Consider the following 20,926-nt stretch of genomic DNA (forward strand, 5'->3'; position numbering starts at 1 on the left):
ACCTTTGCAGCAAGCAATAGTCCAATTTTGTCAGCTTCAGCCTCCAATTTTCTGCTGTATGGTCTATTAAACATATACTAAGAAGAAATAGGACAGAAAAGCTCCATTAGGACAATTTATTTGATGACAAAAGGAGTAACAAGGAGAGGTTTTTTTAAAAAGTTTCATGGAGTATCTAGGATAAAATTCTTACACTCTGTCTACTAACATTAAAATAACTCCATGATATAAAATATAAACACAGTCTTTATTTTCTTGATTAGAAATTAATACTTTAAAAACATGATAAGAAGTCATGCCTATAAATTTCTAGACAGTCTGTAGTATAAGTAATTTACTTCTATTTTTCCAATTATAGTCTCCACCTACTGAGTACAGGATTCACTAAGAAAGCTTATTGATGAAGGCTTTTAATATGGTCAAGGAACATTTTGGCCTTGCAGTCTAAAAAGGAAATCAAGAAAATGTAGGTATATAATAGCCAATGACACCACTAGACAATTTATTTCAGTACAAAAATTAACCATATAGCAGAATGCTCTTTCTTTGATAAATTAACTTAATTTCCTTTTTCTTTTCTAAGTATTGATTAGCTGGGAAAATGAAATTTTCTTCTGACTTCAATAAAAAACACACATAGATATAGTAACTTTAATTTTCCTAATTACTTGTATTTATGTGAATGCTTTCCAGTTAAATTCTAATTTTCAGTAAGTACTAAAACTTTGTAGGAGATGAATCAATAGGCAGGACTTTTGAGAAAAGAGCTATTAATTGGGGAAACAATCTTTCAAAGGTAGCCACATGTCTGTGATGGCCTGAAATAATATAATAAATCTGATATACAGTATGTGACTGTTAGAAAGACTTTCTTCCTTTTCAATCATGTCTGTTTTAGGTCGATAAAGTATATCATATACTGCTTTCACTCTTCATGACAGGCTGCAGGTGCCCCCATCAAGTCTATTGATAGCATATGGATTTAAAACTTTGACTTTAAAAGGAGAAAAATTTAAGTTCAAGTCCAAATACTGCTAACTTATTGTTAACCCTGAGCTAACTGTTTAGCTCCACTAAGTCCAATAGTATCTTATGTAACACGGAACTAGTAACAGTGCCAAGCAAACATAACAGCTCATATTTATTGAGTCCTTACTTTATGCCAGGTACTGTGCTAAGTGCTTCATATAAATGATTCTAAACCTAGTGTGATTTTGTCCTCCAGGGACATTTGTAAGTGTCTGGAAATATTTATGACTGTCATAACTGAGAGGAAGGAGAGCTATTGGCATCCAGGGGATGGGAGTCAGAAATGCTACTAAACATCCTACCGTGCACAGGACAACTCCCCTGCAACAAAGAATTATCCAGTCCAAAGTGTCAGTAGTGCTGAGATTGAGAAATCCTGCTTTAAATGTATCACTCAGTCCTCACAACAAATGAGTGTCAGCAATTCCCACTCCCAAATGACTTCACTATCAACATTCCTCTTAGCTCTCCAATCACAGTGAGCAACTTTCTAGAGAAAAGCCTCTCCTTGTCACCAAAATTATTGAGGGGACTTGATTTAGGGAAAAAAAATTCAAATAGAATCATTCCTACTTTATTTTCATTGAAGAATTACAGTGAAGTGGTAGAATTTATCAAGTATTTCAAGAAATAAATAGTTACATGTTATCTGTCTTATGATCAACTCTGCTGATTCCATTACAGAAAAAGCAATCTATAGATAGATGGGGAAAATAACTACATTAATTCCTTTAATTTCCTGGTCAGTGACAGAAACAGAATTCAAAATATGAGGTCCTATAACCTATGCAATGGTCATTCTTTTGTTTTCTCTTTAAGAACCTTTACTTTAGTATAAATGAAACAAATGATATGGTAATAGTGAATAACAGACTTAGTTATCCAATCTCAAAAACAGTTTGTCTCACTGAATTTTGCACATTAGATTTAAACAGCACCCAGATGGCACTCTGATGGGTGCTCCGCAAATCATTAAATAAACAAATAACAGATTGTTCCTTAACAACCAAACCTCCCGGGACAAGAGGAAATATTCAAAGAAAGATGTAAAATAAAATAATCATGGTTAACAAAGTAGTTATAAAGATGGCAAGCTACTTTTAGTAGTACAGTGTTTTGAACAAAATGAGGCACTTAATAAATTTTTGAGATGATTATTATACATAAGCACTAAAAACAAAAGTTAACAAACTAAGATTTTCCTTTCAATATTTACAAAGCAATGATAGTTTAACAGAGTAAGAAGGAAGGAAGGGTGGTAAAGCAGCTTTAGTCAATTCTGTGCCCATTAAAGTTCAAAGGTTTTAATAGTGCCCCATCAAAATGCAAATATAGTTGTCTCTCTGTATCTGTGGATTATACATCTGGTGGATTCAACCAATTTGGATAGAAAATATTTACAAAAACAATAAAAAACTACAACAAACAAAAAATATAGTAAAATAACTATTTACATAACATTTACATAGAATTACAAGTAATCTAGGGATAACTTAAAGTATATGAGAGGATGTGCATAGTTACATGCACATGCCATGCCATTTTTTATCAAGGACTTGAGCATACTCAGATTTCAGTATTCATGAGAAGTACTGTATACCAAGGGATGGCTGAATTTGGGGGATGGGGGAGTCATTCAGTTACTACGAAAGGAAGGGTTAGTGACTGGGTTTTCTCTCTGCAAAACCAATAAATATATTTTTAAAAATTTTATTAGTCACAAGTTTCCAAGCCCTTCTAACTCATCCATGCCCATCATTTGAGAGATATAGTATTCCTTAAATATTCACACATAAGAATATCCCCCCAAAATGAGAAAACATAGGACACTGAAAATTAGTACCCGTATTTCAAAGTAAAATGTAAAAACATCTCTAGAATTGCTGCTTTACAGTACTATTAAAATATCCTCACCACAGGCTATGATAAACTCAAGTTATTGTCTCAGACTTACCTCTTGCAATTTAGACTGTATCCACTGGCCCAAAAGGGCCAAACTATCTCGAGGACAAATGGCCCAAATCATTGTGAGGAAAATCATACCTAGGAAATCCAATAAATGAACCATGCCAGCCTTTTCTGCCTGAGAATAATGGAAATAATAAAAATTACATTTCATACATCAAGATAGTATATGCTTACCTTTTCTAGTTCATTATGTTATAATTACCTGACCTCCACCTAAGATTGAGAGGTCTTTTTCTTCTTTTGCTTATTCTTTCCTGGTCTGTTTTTCACTTCCTTTGTTTACTTACATACCTACTCATTCATTTAACTAGTATCTACTGAGCCACTTACTATTAGTCAGATATTACCCTGAAGTTTCTTACATTAACAAGCATAATAACCTTATGAAATAGGTACAATTATCCCTATATTTATAATAATTAAACTGAGACAGAGGTTAAAAGAGTTGCCCAAATTCACACAGCTATTGCTAAAGAACCAGAAATCAAACCCAGTCAGTTTTAGTTTTTAATTTAGTTGCATCATTTAAAAAAATCAAATACATGTTTTATTTTACTAATGTTTTTGGATAAAGATTAAACACTACCTAACATAGGAAACACTTACAACAAGAAAAAACTCAGAAAAAGACTGGAAGTTTATTTTAAATAAAGGTATTCTGGTCTTCAAGACCTAATATATGAAACATTATTCATTTATACAAGTTTGTAATTTTTAAGTCTAGTATTTCTCATGAGAGAATCGGGTTCTATGAATTTTTGTATGTACTTACATCAGTTACCAAAAAAGATTTTTCATAAAATAGTTCTTTTGAGTAGTAATATCTAAATATAAGTTTAATGAACTGGATTGTTCATGACTTGCCATTAAAGTTGATGAGTAAATGTTAATGTTGTAAATGTTAATGATTATCAGCTGAAACTGATAAAATAGCAGTCCTTACTTGAATGTATGAAAAGTGCCTGAAAACTAAAAACAATGACTTAGAATACTGTCCCTTAACAAATATTGTGCCCTCACAAAACGTACTTTACCTCATTATATGTGTCTCATTACTTTGCCTCAAAACACAACTGTGTGTTTTGAAAAACAATTATGAAATTATTTTAACATGAGAAAGTGAAATTGAAAATAAGGAGGTCGTTATAGAAGAGAAAGCTCTTGTTATTAAAGAATATAATTGCTATTATACAGTCTTAGAAAACTAGAAATACACACAAAAAAACCTGTATTTGTAGAATGAAGAAAACCTAAAAGCCTAGATAAAATAGAGGACTCCCAAAAGAGAAAATCTAGTGCTGACAACATTTCAGATCTCTGCAAAAACATATTAATAACTATTTTCCATTTTAAGCCTGCTGTTTGCTTTTTACATCTCATTTATTGTTCCTGCACTGATAAGAGATGACAATACACTGAATATGAGGCACTGAACTAGATGCCTGAAAATCAAATGTACTGAATGGTAACACCTTTCCAATGCTAAAATGGACAAAACTGATTGATTTTGCAGTTATGAAGCCATTACTTGAAAGATATTAGAGTGCATATGATAACAGTATTTCTACTGCTTAGTGTATATTTGTTTAAGAAAAAAAGATTTTTTTCTTTTTTTTTCTTTGAGACAGTGTCTCACTCTGTCACCCAGGCTGGAGTGCAGTGGTGCAATCATGGCTCACTATAGCCTTGCTCTCCCAGGCTCAAGCAATCCTCCTGCCTCAGGCTCCAGAGCAGCTGGAACTACAGGCATGAGCCACCATGCTCAGCTAATTTTTAAATTTTTTTTATACAAACAGAGTCTATGTTGCCCAGGCCAGTCTCAAACTCCTGGGCTCAAGCAATCCTCCTGCCTCAGCCTCCAAAAGTGCTGGGATTACAGGTGTAAGCCACTACACATAGTCAAGAAAAAATGTTTTACAAGAAATAAAGGAGATAAATACTCTTGATGCTTCAGAAAAACACCTCATCTTATTACTACTCTAAGGAATAGGTAGAATTTGAGATGACTTTTAGAAGGATTAGAATCATTATCATTTCCATCTGAAGTTAACGTTACTTGTATTTCTGATTTAGCATTTCAGTCATTTCACTATTTACCTTTGTGTTTACTATTAAAAAAATACTTCTCTCTAATGTAGACAAAAGAGCCATTCACATTTTTAAATGAGTAACAATTTAAAAATGTGTGAAATAGATGTGTTATTTTCTTCAACTCATATCAAGATGAACAGACATCTATTCACAGGAGCATGCATCAATTCGAATTCTATGATTTGTAAGAAAAGTGCTGCTAAAAACCAGGGAGCTATGGTGAAAGGGAGAGACCCTGGACTAACATACAGAAGCCCCAGGTTAAAGTCCCAATTCAGTTACTTTGTCAGGTTAGTCATGTTACTGAGTCTTTCTAAACATTAGTTTTCTCTTATATAAAATAGTAATAATAAATACATACCTCATTAGGTATTAAAATTATGAATGAGAAGCTACATATACTGAAAAGCTCAGTAAACTGTAAAACAGCAAGGTATCATTATTACTCTGCATTAATTATACATGACACATCATTCTAGACATTTTCAACGATGCTCCAAGCTATCCTCTGAGAATGAATAAAAAAAGATGATTTACCCATTTAAATAGTAATATCACTTCCCTACAATTAATTTTCTGACTAGATTACAAGTATATTAATAATTATAGAAAGTTTAAAATTTAATTTGAAATAATTAGGGGTTGAGAATAATTACTTTTTAGCAAAAGAGACAGGTGATAAAAATAGTATTTAAGAGAAATTTAATTATTCAGTATCAAATACTAAAGACCATAAAAATTCTCAAAATTAGTCAAACACATTTTTTCAAGTAGCAGATTAAGGCAATTCCTCAAAACTAAAATTCCACCATTTAAAAAAAAAAAATGAAAACAAAATCAATTCTTTAAAAGACTTAACTTGTTAACTTCAAAGCTGTTTTTCCAAACCTGAACATTCATTTTAGGTACTTACAGCATGCCCAAGTACTGCATGTGCTATTTCATGGCCCAGAAGGAAAGAAAGTTGATGAATATCGGTCACACTATTTAAAAATCCAGTGAAAACAAACATTTGTCCATTCTACACCACAAAGAAAATAATATAAGCAATTAGAAGATAATAAAAAATAAGGACAATAAATTTAACAATTACAATGAGTTTGAGAACATTTACTTACTGGAAGCACAAAGGCATTAATAACTGGGGAATCAACCACATGAACAGTCCAATTGATCTGAGAGATCCCTGGAACATCTTTATTGGATTCAATTAGATGACAAAGCACTTTTTTAACAGCCAGGTATCGGGCATCTTTCTCAGTCAGCATATGATTTTTAAATTCTTCCATCCACTGAAAGATTAAAAATCACTTCTTATTACAAAAGAGCACACAAAATGTTTACTCTGCTTCACGGAAAGTTATATGGCTACTTATTGTTGAACATTGTAACTTACAATTATATATAAGTCTGCATATATTAAGCACTCAAATTTCTCAAATCTGAATTATTCATGCAAAGGCAATGTGGGTTCTCACAAAGGAATAAATTCTAATACTAAGATTTTTTTATGGATTGAATACATTGACATCAAAATTTCACTCTTTTGATTAACCTTCAAATGAATACTTAAGTATTATTTCTATTTTCCTAAACATTTTAGAAAACACTGCCTAGGCCAGGAAAGATGGCTCACACCTGTAATCCCAACACTAAGGGAGGCCAAGGTGGGAGGATCACCTGAGCTCAGGAGTTCAAGACCAGCCTGGGAAACATGGTGAAACCCTGTCTCTATCAAAAACACAAAACATTAGCCAGGCATGGTGGCATGCACCTGTGTTCCCAGCTGCGTGGGAGGCTGAAGTGGGAGGATCGCTTGAGCCTGGGAGGCAGAGGTTGCAGTAAGCTGAGATCTCACCACTGCACTCCAACATTAACCTGGGGACAGGGTAAGACCCCATATCAAAAAAAAAAAAAAAAAAAAAAAAAAAAACCTGCATAAAGAACTTAAGATTTCATCTAAGTAAAATACACAAGAAAATTACATTCACAATGCATTGAACAGAAAAACACTTTATACTTAAAAAGAAAGTTAAACTTTTACCAAAATAGATATTTCATTAATTTTAAGGTGTTTTATTCACACAAATTGAAAGGAAATTACTGAAATCTCAGAACTAACGAGCATACCACTGTCTCTACATGATGCTGATTAAAACTAGCCACCAGAGAAGATACTTTTTCTGAAGTTGTATTAATGAGAGGTCTTTCAAGCATACTGAGAAAACTATAAATGTTCTGAAATATTACTTTAACTTTCATAAAATGTATACTTTCTTTCACTTAAGAATCAACAAGTGGCTGGGCACGGTGGCTTACACCTGTAATCCCAGCACTTTGGGAGGCTGAGGCAGGTGGAACACGAGTTCAGGAGATTGAGACCATCATGGCCAACATGACAAAACCCTGTCTCTACTAAAAATACAAAAAATTAGCCAGGCGTGGTGGCGCATGCCTGTAGTCCCAGCTACTTGGAAGACTGAGGCATAAGTGCTTCAATTGAGAGGCAGAGGCTGCAGCGAGCCGAGATAGCACCACTGCACTCCAGCCTGGGTGACAAGGTGAGACTCTGTTTCAAAAAAAAAAAAAAGAATCAACAAGTTAGTAACTTTTCTCCTTGAGATGCATTACAAAGACATTATTTTATATTATAGAACATGAACTTACAAGTAGTCTTTATCTTAAAGACTTTCAAAAAGCATAATTCACCAATGTGAACTGCCTAAAACAAAAACCCCCATTATCAACTCTTCTGAAGTAGATAAAACAAGAATATATGTAATTATAGCACTTTATAATATCCCTATAAGAAAATGTATTTAAATTTTCCTATCACACAAGTATTATAATTGTAGCTAAAATAAGAAAAAAAGACAAATGCATCTATGTGTATAAGGAATTTTTAAAAATGTCTTAGGAATGTGAGTGGTAAAAGATGCACTAATGCTAGGCCTGTCTCAATCTTTCCAGAACAATTTCCTTAAACCTACCTCTGACTAAATCCTAAGAAACATCTCAAGTCTCCATATATACTCTACTATGAGATTGGTCTTACCTTGATTGAGAGAAATTTTTATACTAAGAAAACTTTATTTCTTTTTTCATAGTAGCTTTCCATTGACAAACTCAGAAGTTGGTCAGGAGTTCGAGACCAGCCTAGCCAACATGGTGAAACCCCGTCTCTACTAAAATACAAAATAATTAGCCAGGTGTGGTGGTGTGCGTCTGTAATCCCAGCTACTCAGGAAGCTGAGGCCAGAGAATAACTTGAACCTGAAGGCAGAAGTTGCAGTGAGCCAAGATCCTGCCACTGCAGTCCAGCCTGGTTTAAAAAAAGATTTAACCATGCCAAAGCTGTCAAGTGAGGCTACTGGACACGAATTCAACAATTATTAATTGAGTGACAGGGCATATAACATGTTTATGTGCTATGAACTGGAGAGAAAATGATGACCTCTGTCCCTAAGAAACTCACTAGGGTACAAAACGTTTACCTGAGTTATTATGCTTTCCAAAGAGGTAAATCTTCTAAATTCCAACTTTAGTTTGGATATAAAAAATATAATAAATTGCTAAAACCGATGCTTGGGAAAAAAGGTCTTATATTACTTGATTTTCAAGGTATAAAAATTCTGACTATAAATCTATTTATTCAATACATATATACTAAGCACTATACTTACACACTGTGTATTAAAATAAAACCATAAACAAAACAGGTAAGATCCCTGCCCCCATGAAGCTTAATCTAATAAGGGAAACAGACTATCGAATAAATAATTATGCAAATAACTGTTACTCTCATGAGTGCTTTGAAGGAAAAGTATAGTATGCAGAGAAAAAAAGCCTAGGAGACCTAATCCCAGTATAGTCAAGCAATGGGCACAACTACAAATGAGCTGGTTCATAATTCAGTCGGTATGAAGGATACCTCCTAGGGCCTGATCCAGTCACCCTGCCTAACCCAGTCTGGATAATCAAGGAAGGTCTTCCTGAGAAAGTGACATTTAAGGTGAGATGTGTTAAGCAGGAGTTAGCTGGGTGAATGCTAGGAAAAGCAATGTAGGCAGCAGTAATATTAAGTGTGAAAGGTCTGAGGCCTTTTGCAGAAAAAAAATGCTAATTTCATATCAAATACTAAAATTAAAAAGCAATGTATCTTTCATATTTAAGAAACTTTCCAACTTTGAGTGTTATATTAAGCAGTCTAATTAAAAACAATTCTTACTACTTACTGCTTCATATTCCAGTTCTGATAAAAGTCTGAACTGCTCTTTCCCCAATAATAGCAGCTTGCTTCTTCCTGTGATTGGACTTACTTCCAGGTGAGTAAAATAAAACACCACAAACAGCAATCCAAAACTACTCAAACCAAGGACTAGCTTCCATTTATTCTTCCTTATACTTTCTTTAAACAGTTCCTTCTTGTTAGGAGGAAGTGCCTGCCACCATTTCCTTATGCCCCTAAAGCAAAAAGAAAAATCCAAAGTTCTGATCATTGTTCCAGGACATATCACTAAAGCTCAAATGCATACACTAGAATTTTATGTCCTCAAACACCTGAATTTGTGTGATATATTTTGCTGAACACATGGCTTTTCCAATTAATAAGGTTCTTAGCTAAATGATGAAAAACAATTAACTATGTAAAGTTACAATTAAAAATTCTAAGGCTCATCGAAATTTTCTTCTTCAGCTATTTTAAGGATAAACACTAAATGAGATGCTAGTTCACCATAACTACCACTGGTTAACATTTATTACTATTTAATACATGCAAAATACTCTACATATGTATGTATCTATACATATATATGTGTATATATATAGATACATATACACATATATATATATGTGAACTGGTTCCTTATATCTATATTATAGATATATATATGTGTGTGTGTGTGTATATATATCTATACACACATCTGTATACATATATCTATACACGAGTGTATATATACAGATACATATATACTCTCTATATATGCATATATGTAGAGTATTTTGCATGTATTAGATGTATTTGCATGTATATATATGCTATTTTATTTAATATTCATAGTAACCCTGTGTCAGAAGAGAAAATTGTTAAGTAACTTGTCCACGGCCACAGGGGTAATAGAAGGAAAACCAAGCAATGAAGGCAATGACATTCCAGAGCCTGACCACTTAACCACCTAATAGGGATAACTGTCTAAATAAATATGTAAGAGGCTACAGTACAATAAATCTATACCTGTAACCACTATTTTTTCCCACTTCTCCTCAGACCTCCAACACAATCTGCCAGTGCTTCAAGGTACAAGGGAAACTACCTCAGTACTGATTTTGGAAATAAATAGTGCTCAGTGGCAGAAACTCCACTATCCTCTTTAGAACATGAAAAAGGAAAGATAATAATGAGATCATAAGTACTCATTATATAAGAAAGTAGGAGATTTTATAGATAACATCTGAGAAGGTCCAATTTCTATCAGGCAGTAATACTCTCTACTGCTCAGCAGTGTTCAGATACATTTTGACAACAAGCAATGTTTTCAATACTGAGACTAAATTTTTCCATGTGGGTTGATCTATAAAATAACAACAAAAATTTAGCATACATACATCATTCTCTTGACAGAAATTTACTTTACAAAATAACTTCTTAAAGTTATCTCTATTTTGCGAAGTGACACACCCCAATGCCTCTTTACACAAAGTGTTTCAATCTAAAGGGACATAAAGCAAACTATCAAGTATACTTATTTCCTATTTAAAACCTTACATGATATTATCATTTATTTAAAATGTATGAAAGACATATTCTAAATGAAAAATTTTAGGTGATTAACAATAGTAACAAAAACAAAAAGTTAAAAAATAAATAATTTAAAAGGATGAGAACATATTAGAAATTATCCCAAGAACTTCCGATGAGCGTATTACTTCAACCAAGAGCCAATACAGCTGTATCTCTTCCGGATGCCAACACCAAATCATGAAGAACAGAATAAATTACAAATAGAAGTTCTTGGTTTTTGATCAAAAGCAAGCTGTTTTGGTTCATGTGGAAGTTAAGAAGGCTAGAAGGAACTTCACAGTCATCAAACACAAGAAAGCTTTCTGAGGAAACAGTGATTAGCTTTCTTCAATCTCCATGAAACAAATGGGAGAAAAAAGATTAAAGTACTACCAAGCTGTGAAAATACTATTATAAAGGACCACCAAGAAAAAACAAAGCTGTGTTGGAAACAGAAAAAAAAAAAAGAAGCACTAATGATTTAAGAGTTAACTAGGAGTGAGCCCACCCTTATATAAGCAAATTTCCTCAGTTTTATGATTTACTGCCTCAAATTGCACAAATTAAAAAAAAAGTAAGTACTCTTCTTATATATGAGCTATAACCAACATTTCTGATCCACATATCCTAAGATCCTGTAGTCATAAATATAAGATTTTCTAAATGTTTATACAATATGTAAGAATCACTTTTTAAAGAGATCAAATTTCTATACCATAAATTAATAGGCAACAATAGGTCCTAATCTTGTTTCAAGATTATTAAATCATACATAACAAAACTGAGTAGGACCTATTGTTTAGAAACTTTGTTTTGAGCTAAATGAGGGGAGAGAGGGGATCTAATGAGGTTTCTTTATAAGTCCAGTTTCATAAATAAAAAAGGTTAGTTTCTAAAAGTTAATATAACACAAAATATTAATGTACAAAGTTAATACAAAAGTTTATTTTTCTAAAAAAAAGCATTTTACCTGCCTACAATGATTGCAAGTAACTTCTGCACTGGTTTAAGAAGCATCAACAAGAGAGGAACCGGAGCAGCTTGAAACCGTGGAGAGGTGTGGAAATTCCTAACAGCTCTTATAGGAAAAGGGCTTAGAGGATGCAATACTAACAGACTAGGAACTGCTGTAACTTTTTTTATTAATAGCTGTCTGGAAAAAGAGTCCTTCCATACAGTATATTTGCTGGCATTCATCCAAATTTCCTTACTTTTGGTACTTGAGAGGCATCCTGTTTTTTTGTTGTTAAAAGTCCTATAAAAATGAAAGCTTCCAGGCAGAAAAGTCCACCTTTCACACTGATTTACTCCCAGTCCCTGAGACTTATTTACTATATGGTTAACTCGTACTTGATGACAGCCCTGTGAGGTTGATGCTAACGTGTTACATTTTCTCCAGTTAGCCAGTGAATTAAACCGGAAGAAAACATGGTTTCTAACAGCAGACTGCAATCCACAGATGAAGCTCATACTTTTACTTGATTACCTGAAACACAAAAAATAAACTATTAATATCTGCAGAAAATATTTACTTACCAAACTGGGAATATAACACTTATTAAATAGGTGTGTCAGTTGTTCTTCTAACACATCTCTGGCTAAATTACCTTGGGTTTCAACTCATCACCCCTACAGCAACGCCTTCTAGCAAGATAAACAAACCAGAGTATACATAACATTACATTTACTTTGCAATGTGTACTTTAAAAGCTTGAATTTTTTTCATTTCATTTTTAATTTTTAGTTAGGAAAGGGCCATTTTTATTTTAATGGCAAATTATTTGAGCAATAAGAAATGGATTAGATAAAAACAACAGTAAAACTTTATCAGTTTGCAGTAACTGGGAGGAAGCATGAAACCAAATTTACAAAATGCACTGGACATTAGGTGGTGAAGAACAGGGATCCCTGAGAGATGGGAAACAAAGACTATGACAACCAATTGCCCTAGCTCATTGCCTGGAGAGTGCTTCCAGGTCACAGCGCAGATAGGGTAAACCTAGGTGGAGCCCAGTGGTTCCCCTAAATTGAAACGATAAAGCTGGGAGGTCAAGTAAACCAAGGCTGCTAGAGCTCACAGGACAGAAGACAAGAGAAGAAGAGCTGCACTAAGAAAGAACTCCAGAGTTCTGCAGAGAATTACCCTCTCATATTCCATTGAGTCCTGCCTGGGCATATGCGTATGAAAATCCCCTGGAGCTGGGAAAGGACCAACTGAAAAGACTGGAGGGAACGATATACAGGGCTCACACAGGGCACAGTATAGTGCCTATCCCCCCGCATCAAAGTGGCAAACCTTATCATTCATGGGTAGAGTACTCAGAAGGGTTTTGCCTCAACATTAGAGAAAGACTAGTCCTAGGCCAAAAGCTGCTCTGGCCCCACTGAACAAACATTAAAAGCAACACCCAAAAAGTCAAATGCTTCCAAGCAGCAACTGCATCCCAAAAAAAAAAAAAAACAAATCAACAACAACAACAACAAATTCATGAACCGGTATTAGGACACAAAACTATTTAGCACTTAACAAGGTACAATTTACAATTAAAAATCACCAAGCATGCAAGAAGCAAGATATGTGACCCATAATTAGAAGAAATTTCAATCAGTGGAAACGCCTAAATAAACAAATAACAGCATTAGAGACAAGAATGTTAGTTATTATAACTATACTCCACATGTTTAAGAAGCTGAAGGAAAATATGAGCATGTTATGTAGAGATACGTAATATATTTCTTTAAAACACCTATACTAAACTTTTAGACAAGAAAACTGTAAGATCTAAGATGGAAAACATACTGGATGAAGCTAATAACAGATTAACGTTGTAGAAATGAAGATTTGTGACCTTGAAGACGTACCAATAGAAATCATCTAAAATGAAATGCAGAGAGAAAACACAATGGAAAAAAAAGGTACAGAGCATCAGTGAGGTATGTAATAACTTCAAGTGGCCTAATATTCATCTAACTGAAGTCCCCAGAAAGGCGGAGGGTGGGGGGGGGAGTGCTGACAGAAAAAAAATACTTGAAATAACGGCCAAAAATTTTCCAAACTTGATGAAAACTACAAACCCACAAAGTTAAACAAACCCTACACAAAATAAAAAAAAAAAAAAATGCAAGGCACACAATTTCTTAAAATCGATAAATGATAAAATCTTAAACTTGACATCTTAGATGAACTGTATAAATTCACTGGAAAACACAAAAAAGGCTGGTCACAGTGGTTCACATCTGTAATCCCAGCACTTTGGGAGGCTGAGGCAGATGGATCACGTGAGGCCGGGAGTTCGAGACCAGCCTCACCAACAAGATGAAACCCCGTCTCTACTAAAAATACAAAAATTAGCCTGGTGTGGTGGTGCTCACCTATAACCCCAGCTACTCGGGAGGCTGAGGCAGGAGAATCCCTTGAACCTGGGAGGCAGAGGTTGCAGTGAGCCGAGATTGTGCCACTGCATTCTAGCCTGGGCAACAGAGCAAGACCCTGTCTCAAAGAAAAGAAAAAAAAGAAAAACACAAAAAAAGTATATCCTCTGATTCCATCTCTGTAATATAAACTGCAAAAAATGCAAACTAATCCAGAGTGACAGAGATCAGTGACTGCTTGAGGAGTGGGAGGAAAAAAGAGGCAGTGGAACAGATTACAAAGACTGGCGTTTGCCTGCAATCCCAGCTACTCAGGAGGCTGAGGCAGGAGAAGCGCTTGAACCCAGGAGGTGGAGGCTGCAGTGAGCCAAAACTGTGCCATTACACACTGGCCTGGGCCACAGAATGAGAACTTGTCTCAAAATAGATAAATAAATAAATAAATAACAGATTGAGACAATCTAAATATGAATTGACCTTTAAGTTGTTTTAGGTAATTATTACTTATTTTCTTAGGTGATAATAATATTGTGATTATGTAGGTGAATATTTATTGCTGGGATACGTGGTGAAGGATTTATGATAAATAAAACTCTTTCAAATTTTATAGCAAATGTACACACACACACAGAGGACGAGGACATAAAATCAATAAATAGAATATCATCAATCATTGTATCTAAGTGATAGTTATATACATGTTCCTTAAATTTTCCCTCAATTTTTTCTGCATGTTTCAAAATCTTCATATAAAAGTTACGGAAAAAAATAAAACTCAACGTAAACTAATACAATATTATCTAGAAAGATGCTTTAGGACTACCAGTTTTAATAAATAGTACTACCTATACATCAAACTATTTTTAAATTACTCAAATTTACTTTTTATGTAATTTATACATTCAGCCCTTGCGTTGTTAATGTATAATGTGAATACAGGGCATGCTAAGTTAAATTGAATTAACCCTTTCTGAAATACTACCAATTTTAAATTAGTAAAGTCTAGGGTGATACATAATAGTTTGACATTATCAACAAGCTACTTTGTTTTTACTTTTCTGAACCAACATGAAAAGTGGTAAAATAATTTATGCCCAGAAATCACTTCAAAATTCATACTGGAGTAGCTAGTAAGGTTTTCATTGGCTAGATGGCATGAGAGTTATGCAGCACAGAATACAGTCCTGCCCTCATGGATGCTATAATCTAGTTGAGCAGACAAAACTGAACCTAAGTAAAACTATTATGGGATAATAAAATTCAGTTACTAAATACTACATACTGTATGCATTTTTAAAGAGATATCCACGAGTAGCTGAAGGGTTCAGGAAGGCAGCAATTATTTTTCATGCCATTTATTGGCAGATGCAGAAAGACAATAAACAAATTGAAAGAACTATTTTAAATGGGAAAGTGTATTAAGGTTTAAATGTAAAGTCTTCTAGAAGTCAAACTGCAAAAACAACACAAGCCCATTTTCTTTCCTTTCCCTCAACTCTGATGATTTACTGTAGTAGATAAGCTTCAGACACTTGACCAAGCACAACTCCTTTTTCAAATGTGCATCTTACAGCCTCTGTTTAGGGGATGGGCCTAGATGACCACATTCATCCCCAGCAACCCCTACCAGAAGCTACAGAGCTAGAAGTTGGTATCTGACACTAAAAACATTTTACCTCAAACAGTATTCTGCACAGGAATATAAGGGCATGTGCAAGCTGGGTCTACAGCAGGTGCTATGCCCAAACAAAGCAATATGTAAGCAAGAACTACAAACAAAAAGCTTAAAAAAAAAATGGATCCAGAGAAAAGACAATGGAATGTATGTGTAGACAGAAGATAAGTGAGAGACTACAAAGCCAGAGAGAGCATGAGAGAATAAAACCTCCCTGACTCCCATGACACCACTGTATTTCCTACATTTAATCGAGCTTCTTGGGCTTTCACTTTATCCCAAAACTAATTCTCTTTCCTCAGTGAGTTTCTGTATTCTGCAAATGATCTCTAAGACATTTAATAAATCAGCTACACATTTGTTTTCGTAAATCAATAGCTTTTTAATATTATACATGTTGTTTACTAGAACTATCTGAGGGATCCTTCTACACTTTGCAAAGCCAAATTTACAAATTTTCAACATTTAATCAGTTCCAGAAATACCAGATTATCTCTACAGCAACTTCAGCATCCAAAATATCTCAGCCCACATTAAATCAGTCATGTCAATTCCACCTCCTTATCTCATTCTAGCCCTTCCTGGGCTTGTGGTCTTATGTTATTGCACTACACACCTTATCTCCCTGCCTATTTCACCACCAATCCCTCTCACTCCAGTTTGACCCCAAACTAGACCTAAAGCACTCTTTCTAAAATGCAAACCTACCCCCACAATTTACATACAGAATCCTACCCCCACAATTTACATAGTCTTACCCTGATAAATACCAAGTAACCATTTAAAAGATGACATGGGGCCGGGCACGGTGGCTCATGCCTGTAATCCCAGCACTTTAGGAGGCTGAAGAGGGTGGATCGCAAGGTCAGGGGTTCGAGGCAAGTGTGGCCACATGGTGAAATCCCGCCTCTACTAAAAATACACACACATAAAATTAGCCAGGCACAGTGGCACTTGCCTGTAATTCCAGCTACTCCGGAGGCTGAGGCAGGGGAATCACTTGAACCCGGGAGGTGGAGGATGCAGTGAGCTGAGTTCATGCCACGGCACTCCAGCCTGGGCAGCACAGCAAGACTCCGTCTCAAAAAAAAAAAAAATTAAAATAAAAAAATTTAAAAAGATGACACAGTGATCTATAAATCTTTAGAAGATTTAAAAGATAGCAATCTGTGGCAAAGGGATATGCAAATTTAAAAATAATAATAAATGTTACCTGAAAACTTCCATAGAGCAGAGGTGGCAAACTCAAATGTCTAAAGAAGCACTGTCTAAAGAAGACCTTTCTGCAATGATGGAAATGTTCACATCTGCACTGTCCAATAAGGTAGCCCCTACATGCAGCTACTGAGCATTTGAAATGACTAGTGCATCTGAGGAATAAAATTTTTAACTAAGTTAAATGGCCATATGTGGCTAGTGTCTACTGTATTGCACAGCACAGGTTTGTAGGGTCCAGGCAGGTGAGTATCAGCAAAGCAATACTGATGTGAACGTGGATTCATGCCCATCTAAAGGAGATACAATCAGTATGATGGAATTTGAACTTGCAGTGACCAAATGATTCAAAACTTTCAAATAAAACCAGAATTTCAGATTTTTATCAATTTTTAAACGTTGGCAAAGAACTTAAACAATTTTAACAGCCTTGACCAAACATTCAGATTTTGCATTTTTGATGTCTGAACTGCATTATCATTCGTTTATTCTAAAAATATTTAACGAGTGCCCGCTAAATGCTAGGCCTCATTATGGATGTTAGAGATACTGCAGAGAATAAAATAGATTTTAAAAACCCTCCACAATTTGCAAAAATAGTAATGACAAAATATGCTAGTATATACAAAAATATATACATCATACTATTCGCAATTATTTTGAATGGGAGGGTGGTGGTTAAAAGGGATTTTTATTTTCACCTTACATATTTCTGTGCAGTTCAAACTTCCACATGATGTATTATTACTTTTTAAGCCTCCACTCAGGCAACTTTTTCTTTTTCTTTTTTTTTTGAGACGGAGTTTCACTCTTGTTGCCCAGGCTGGAGTACAATGGAGCTATCTCGGCTCACAGCAACCTCTGCCTCCGGGTTCAAGCGATTCTACTGCCTCAGCTTCCCGAGCAGCTGGGATAACAGGCATGCACCACCATACCCAGTTAATTTTGTATTTTTAGTAGAGATGGGGTTTCTCCATGCTGGTCAGGGTGGTCTTGAACCCCCGACCTCAGATGATCCACCCACCCCAGCCTCCCAAAGTGCTGGTATTCCAGGTGTGAGCCACCACACCCGACTGCAACTATTTCTGTAATTTCCTTTTATTTTTTTCCTTCTGTCGTCGCTCAGGCTGGAGTGCAGTGGTGCCTTCTCAGCTCACTGCAAATGCAACCTCACCTCCTGGGTTCAAGCGAATCTTGTGCCTCAGCCTTCTGAGTAGCTGTGATTACAGGAGTGCACCACCACACCTGGCTAATTTTTGTATTTTCAGTTGAGACAGGGTTTCACTATGTTGCCTAGGCTGGTCTGGAACTCCTGGTCTCAAGTGATCTGCTCACCTCGGTCTCCTAAAAGTGCTGGGATTACAGGCCTGAGCCACCGCAACCGGCCAGTCCTTCTAATCTTGTAAAAATTTTTCTGTAGACACGGTGTGTCACTATGTTGCCCAGGCTGGTTTTTAACTCCTGGGCTCAAATGATAGTACTGCATTGCGAAGTGCTGGGATCACAGTCATGAGCCCCCACGCCTGCACTGCCATTGGTTTTCCATGGCTTCTATAAACTCCTTCATATGGTAAACCAGGCCCTCCTACTACTCCTCCAAGCACCTTCCCTAACCCTCCTTCACCCATTCCTAAATTCCAAATCCCCTGATTTACTTACAGCCCTCAGAAAAAGGAAGCGCTCATCCCTATGGCTATGCGCATCTATTTACACTCCTTAGCTCTGCTCATGACAAGCAAACTTCTCATTTCTCATGACTTGTGTGAAAATTTTTAAAAAGCATCCCACTGACACAGAAGGCATAAACAAAAGCCCCAACACCACCCGTATATAATTAAAATCATTATCATTTCTATCACTGACAACTAAGTGTCATTTTGACTAGAAACAGTGCCTGATAGTTTGTAATCCCGTTTATCCTTAAAAAAGGGTAAAGAATGAAGGAAGAAATCTTTTCATGCATTTTCACGAAGCCAATCACCAGACGACAGAGCACACAAGAAAAAAAAAAAAAAATCAGGGCTGACATATTCTCTTCAAAGAGCTGTGGCAGGTCAACAAACATAGCTGGCAGACTTCTAGGATTACAAAATTAATGATGTGAGAAAATTAAACAATTTGGATTGTTAGCCTCTAAGAACATTTCAGATCTTTAATTCTTTAAGTACCATCTCAGAATGAGCAAGTGCAGCACTCACTGGCACTCACAGCTGAAGCCTGGAAGACAGTTTTAACAACTCTTGCTGAAAATGACTATTTCTTCTCCAGTTTCTATGGAAACAGCTGTCAGATTGGCAAAAATAGGACATGTACTTTAAAATAATCATTCAAGCAAAGTACACACATGATGGAAGCCTTTAAAAAAGAATTGAACGGCAGCAGACTTGGTTCTTAAGCTTCCAAATGTCAGACTACACCCCTTCACCCTGGCTGAGAATGACAGAGATGAACCTAAATCCTTTTAGCGAGGGTGGCATGACCTTGATCAACGCCTGAATGCCAAATAAGGGATTTTCATCTCCCTGGACTACAATTTCTTGTTGAGGATTGCAGGGCACAATAAAACTGTTGCTCCACACACAGGCGACATTTAAAGAGTATACAGTGAGTTCTGTAAACGAGTTGATGAGGAAATTGTTAAAACTCCCCGGAACTGCTTAGACGGGGAATGTTCCGGTTTGCACAGCCGAGTTTAGGCAGGAAACGTGTTCGATTTCTCCTGGAGAGTTGGGGGCGGGGAAGAGACGGATGCCCGACCCGGCGGGTGAGAAACGCCGCTCTGAGAGCGGAGCCGCTGAGGAGGGCGGGCTGAGGCGGAGGGTAGGCGGCCCCGGAAAGTACTGCCACGGCGCCAGACACACGCGGTGCCCGGCGTGCCCCTGACCGGGCGAGGGGAGAACCCGGCTCTCCTAGGACAGATCCCCTCCCTCTCCCGCCCCGGGGCCCCGCGTCCCGCCCCTCCACGCAGCCTCGCAGCCCACCCACGCCCCCTCCTGTACCCGCTCCCCACGCATCCCCGCTCCTCCCCGCTGCGCCCCCGCAGGCGCTCTGCGCTCCGCCCCCTCCCCGCTCCCGCACTCTGCCTCCTCCCCTCCACACGGTCCTACTCGGAAAAGCTGGGGAAAGGCGTCACCGTGAGGACTGACTCTAGCAGAAGCGAAAGCGAGGACACCTCCGACCCGACCTATGCGCAGGCGCGCACCCGCACTTCCTGCCCTCAGTACCGGCCTGGGTGCCCTTCGCTCCGCCTACACCCGGCAGTCAATACAGCCGCCCAGAGTCTTCTCCCAGTGGCCCCGGTCCCCGCGCGGACTGTGGCGCTCTAGCGCCCCCGTGTGGCAGAAGGAGGGAACGTGGCCCTGGGCTGGGCTGCTTGCATGGGAACAACTTACCCCTGTCCGTGGTGAAGTGGGTCCTCTAAAGAATGATCCATGCAAGGCTGTGTCCGTTATAGACTCTACGGCAGTAATGGCCAAAAGGAGAGCGACTCCAAAGGCTGCCAAAAGACGAAGGCTTCCTGGTTCTAAATCTGCATTCATAGAAATACTTCGGAATGTGGGAACGGTGCTTTCATATGATTTTTGGAGGTACTCATTTTTAAAAAGATGAAGTATAACCTTAAGTGTCTGGAAGTTAGTTGAAAGTAGCTGGTACAAAATGATGTGTATAGTATGTTTGATTCATTTCACCAAAACATATTTATTGAGCATCAACTACATTTTAAGTGTCGGGGATGTGGCAGTGTCCACAAGACAGACCTGACTTTCGTGAAATTTGTATCACAGTGAGGA

At 36.7% G+C, this 20,926-nt stretch overlaps 1 protein-coding gene across 5 annotated transcripts in view; it reads right to left on the bottom strand.

The window, feature by feature from the left end:
* Positions 1-20,361, bottom strand: part of OMA1 (OMA1 zinc metallopeptidase) — a 65,170-nt gene extending 44,809 nt beyond the window's left edge. The window contains exons 1-8 of one of the 5 annotated variants that reach the window (XM_064372405.1): positions 20,243-20,333; positions 16,879-17,000; positions 11,844-12,359; positions 9,324-9,552; positions 6,207-6,380; positions 6,002-6,109; positions 2,984-3,112; positions 3-77 (exon numbers count right to left, since the gene is read on the bottom strand). In XM_064372405.1, the coding sequence (XP_064228475.1) occupies positions 3-77; positions 2,984-3,112; positions 6,002-6,109; positions 6,207-6,380; positions 9,324-9,552; positions 11,844-12,343 (1,215 nt within the window). In that variant the 5' untranslated portion in view covers positions 12,344-12,359; positions 16,879-17,000; positions 20,243-20,333. Of the gene's footprint in view, positions 1-2; positions 78-2,983; positions 3,113-6,001; positions 6,110-6,206; positions 6,381-9,323; positions 9,553-11,843; positions 12,360-16,878; positions 17,001-19,333; positions 19,813-20,242 lie in introns of those variants that run through there. The other 4 variants (XM_021667715.2, XM_021667714.2, XM_021667716.2 and 1 more) reach the window with 4 other exon arrangements.
* Between the last annotated feature and the right edge of the window lie 565 nt (positions 20,362-20,926).

This window comes from Aotus nancymaae, unplaced genomic scaffold (genome assembly GCF_030222135.1).
Source record: "Aotus nancymaae isolate 86718 unplaced genomic scaffold, 86718_ANA_hifiasm-v0.15.2.pri h1tg000007l, whole genome shotgun sequence".
Taxonomy (NCBI): domain Eukaryota; kingdom Metazoa; phylum Chordata; class Mammalia; order Primates; family Aotidae; genus Aotus; species Aotus nancymaae.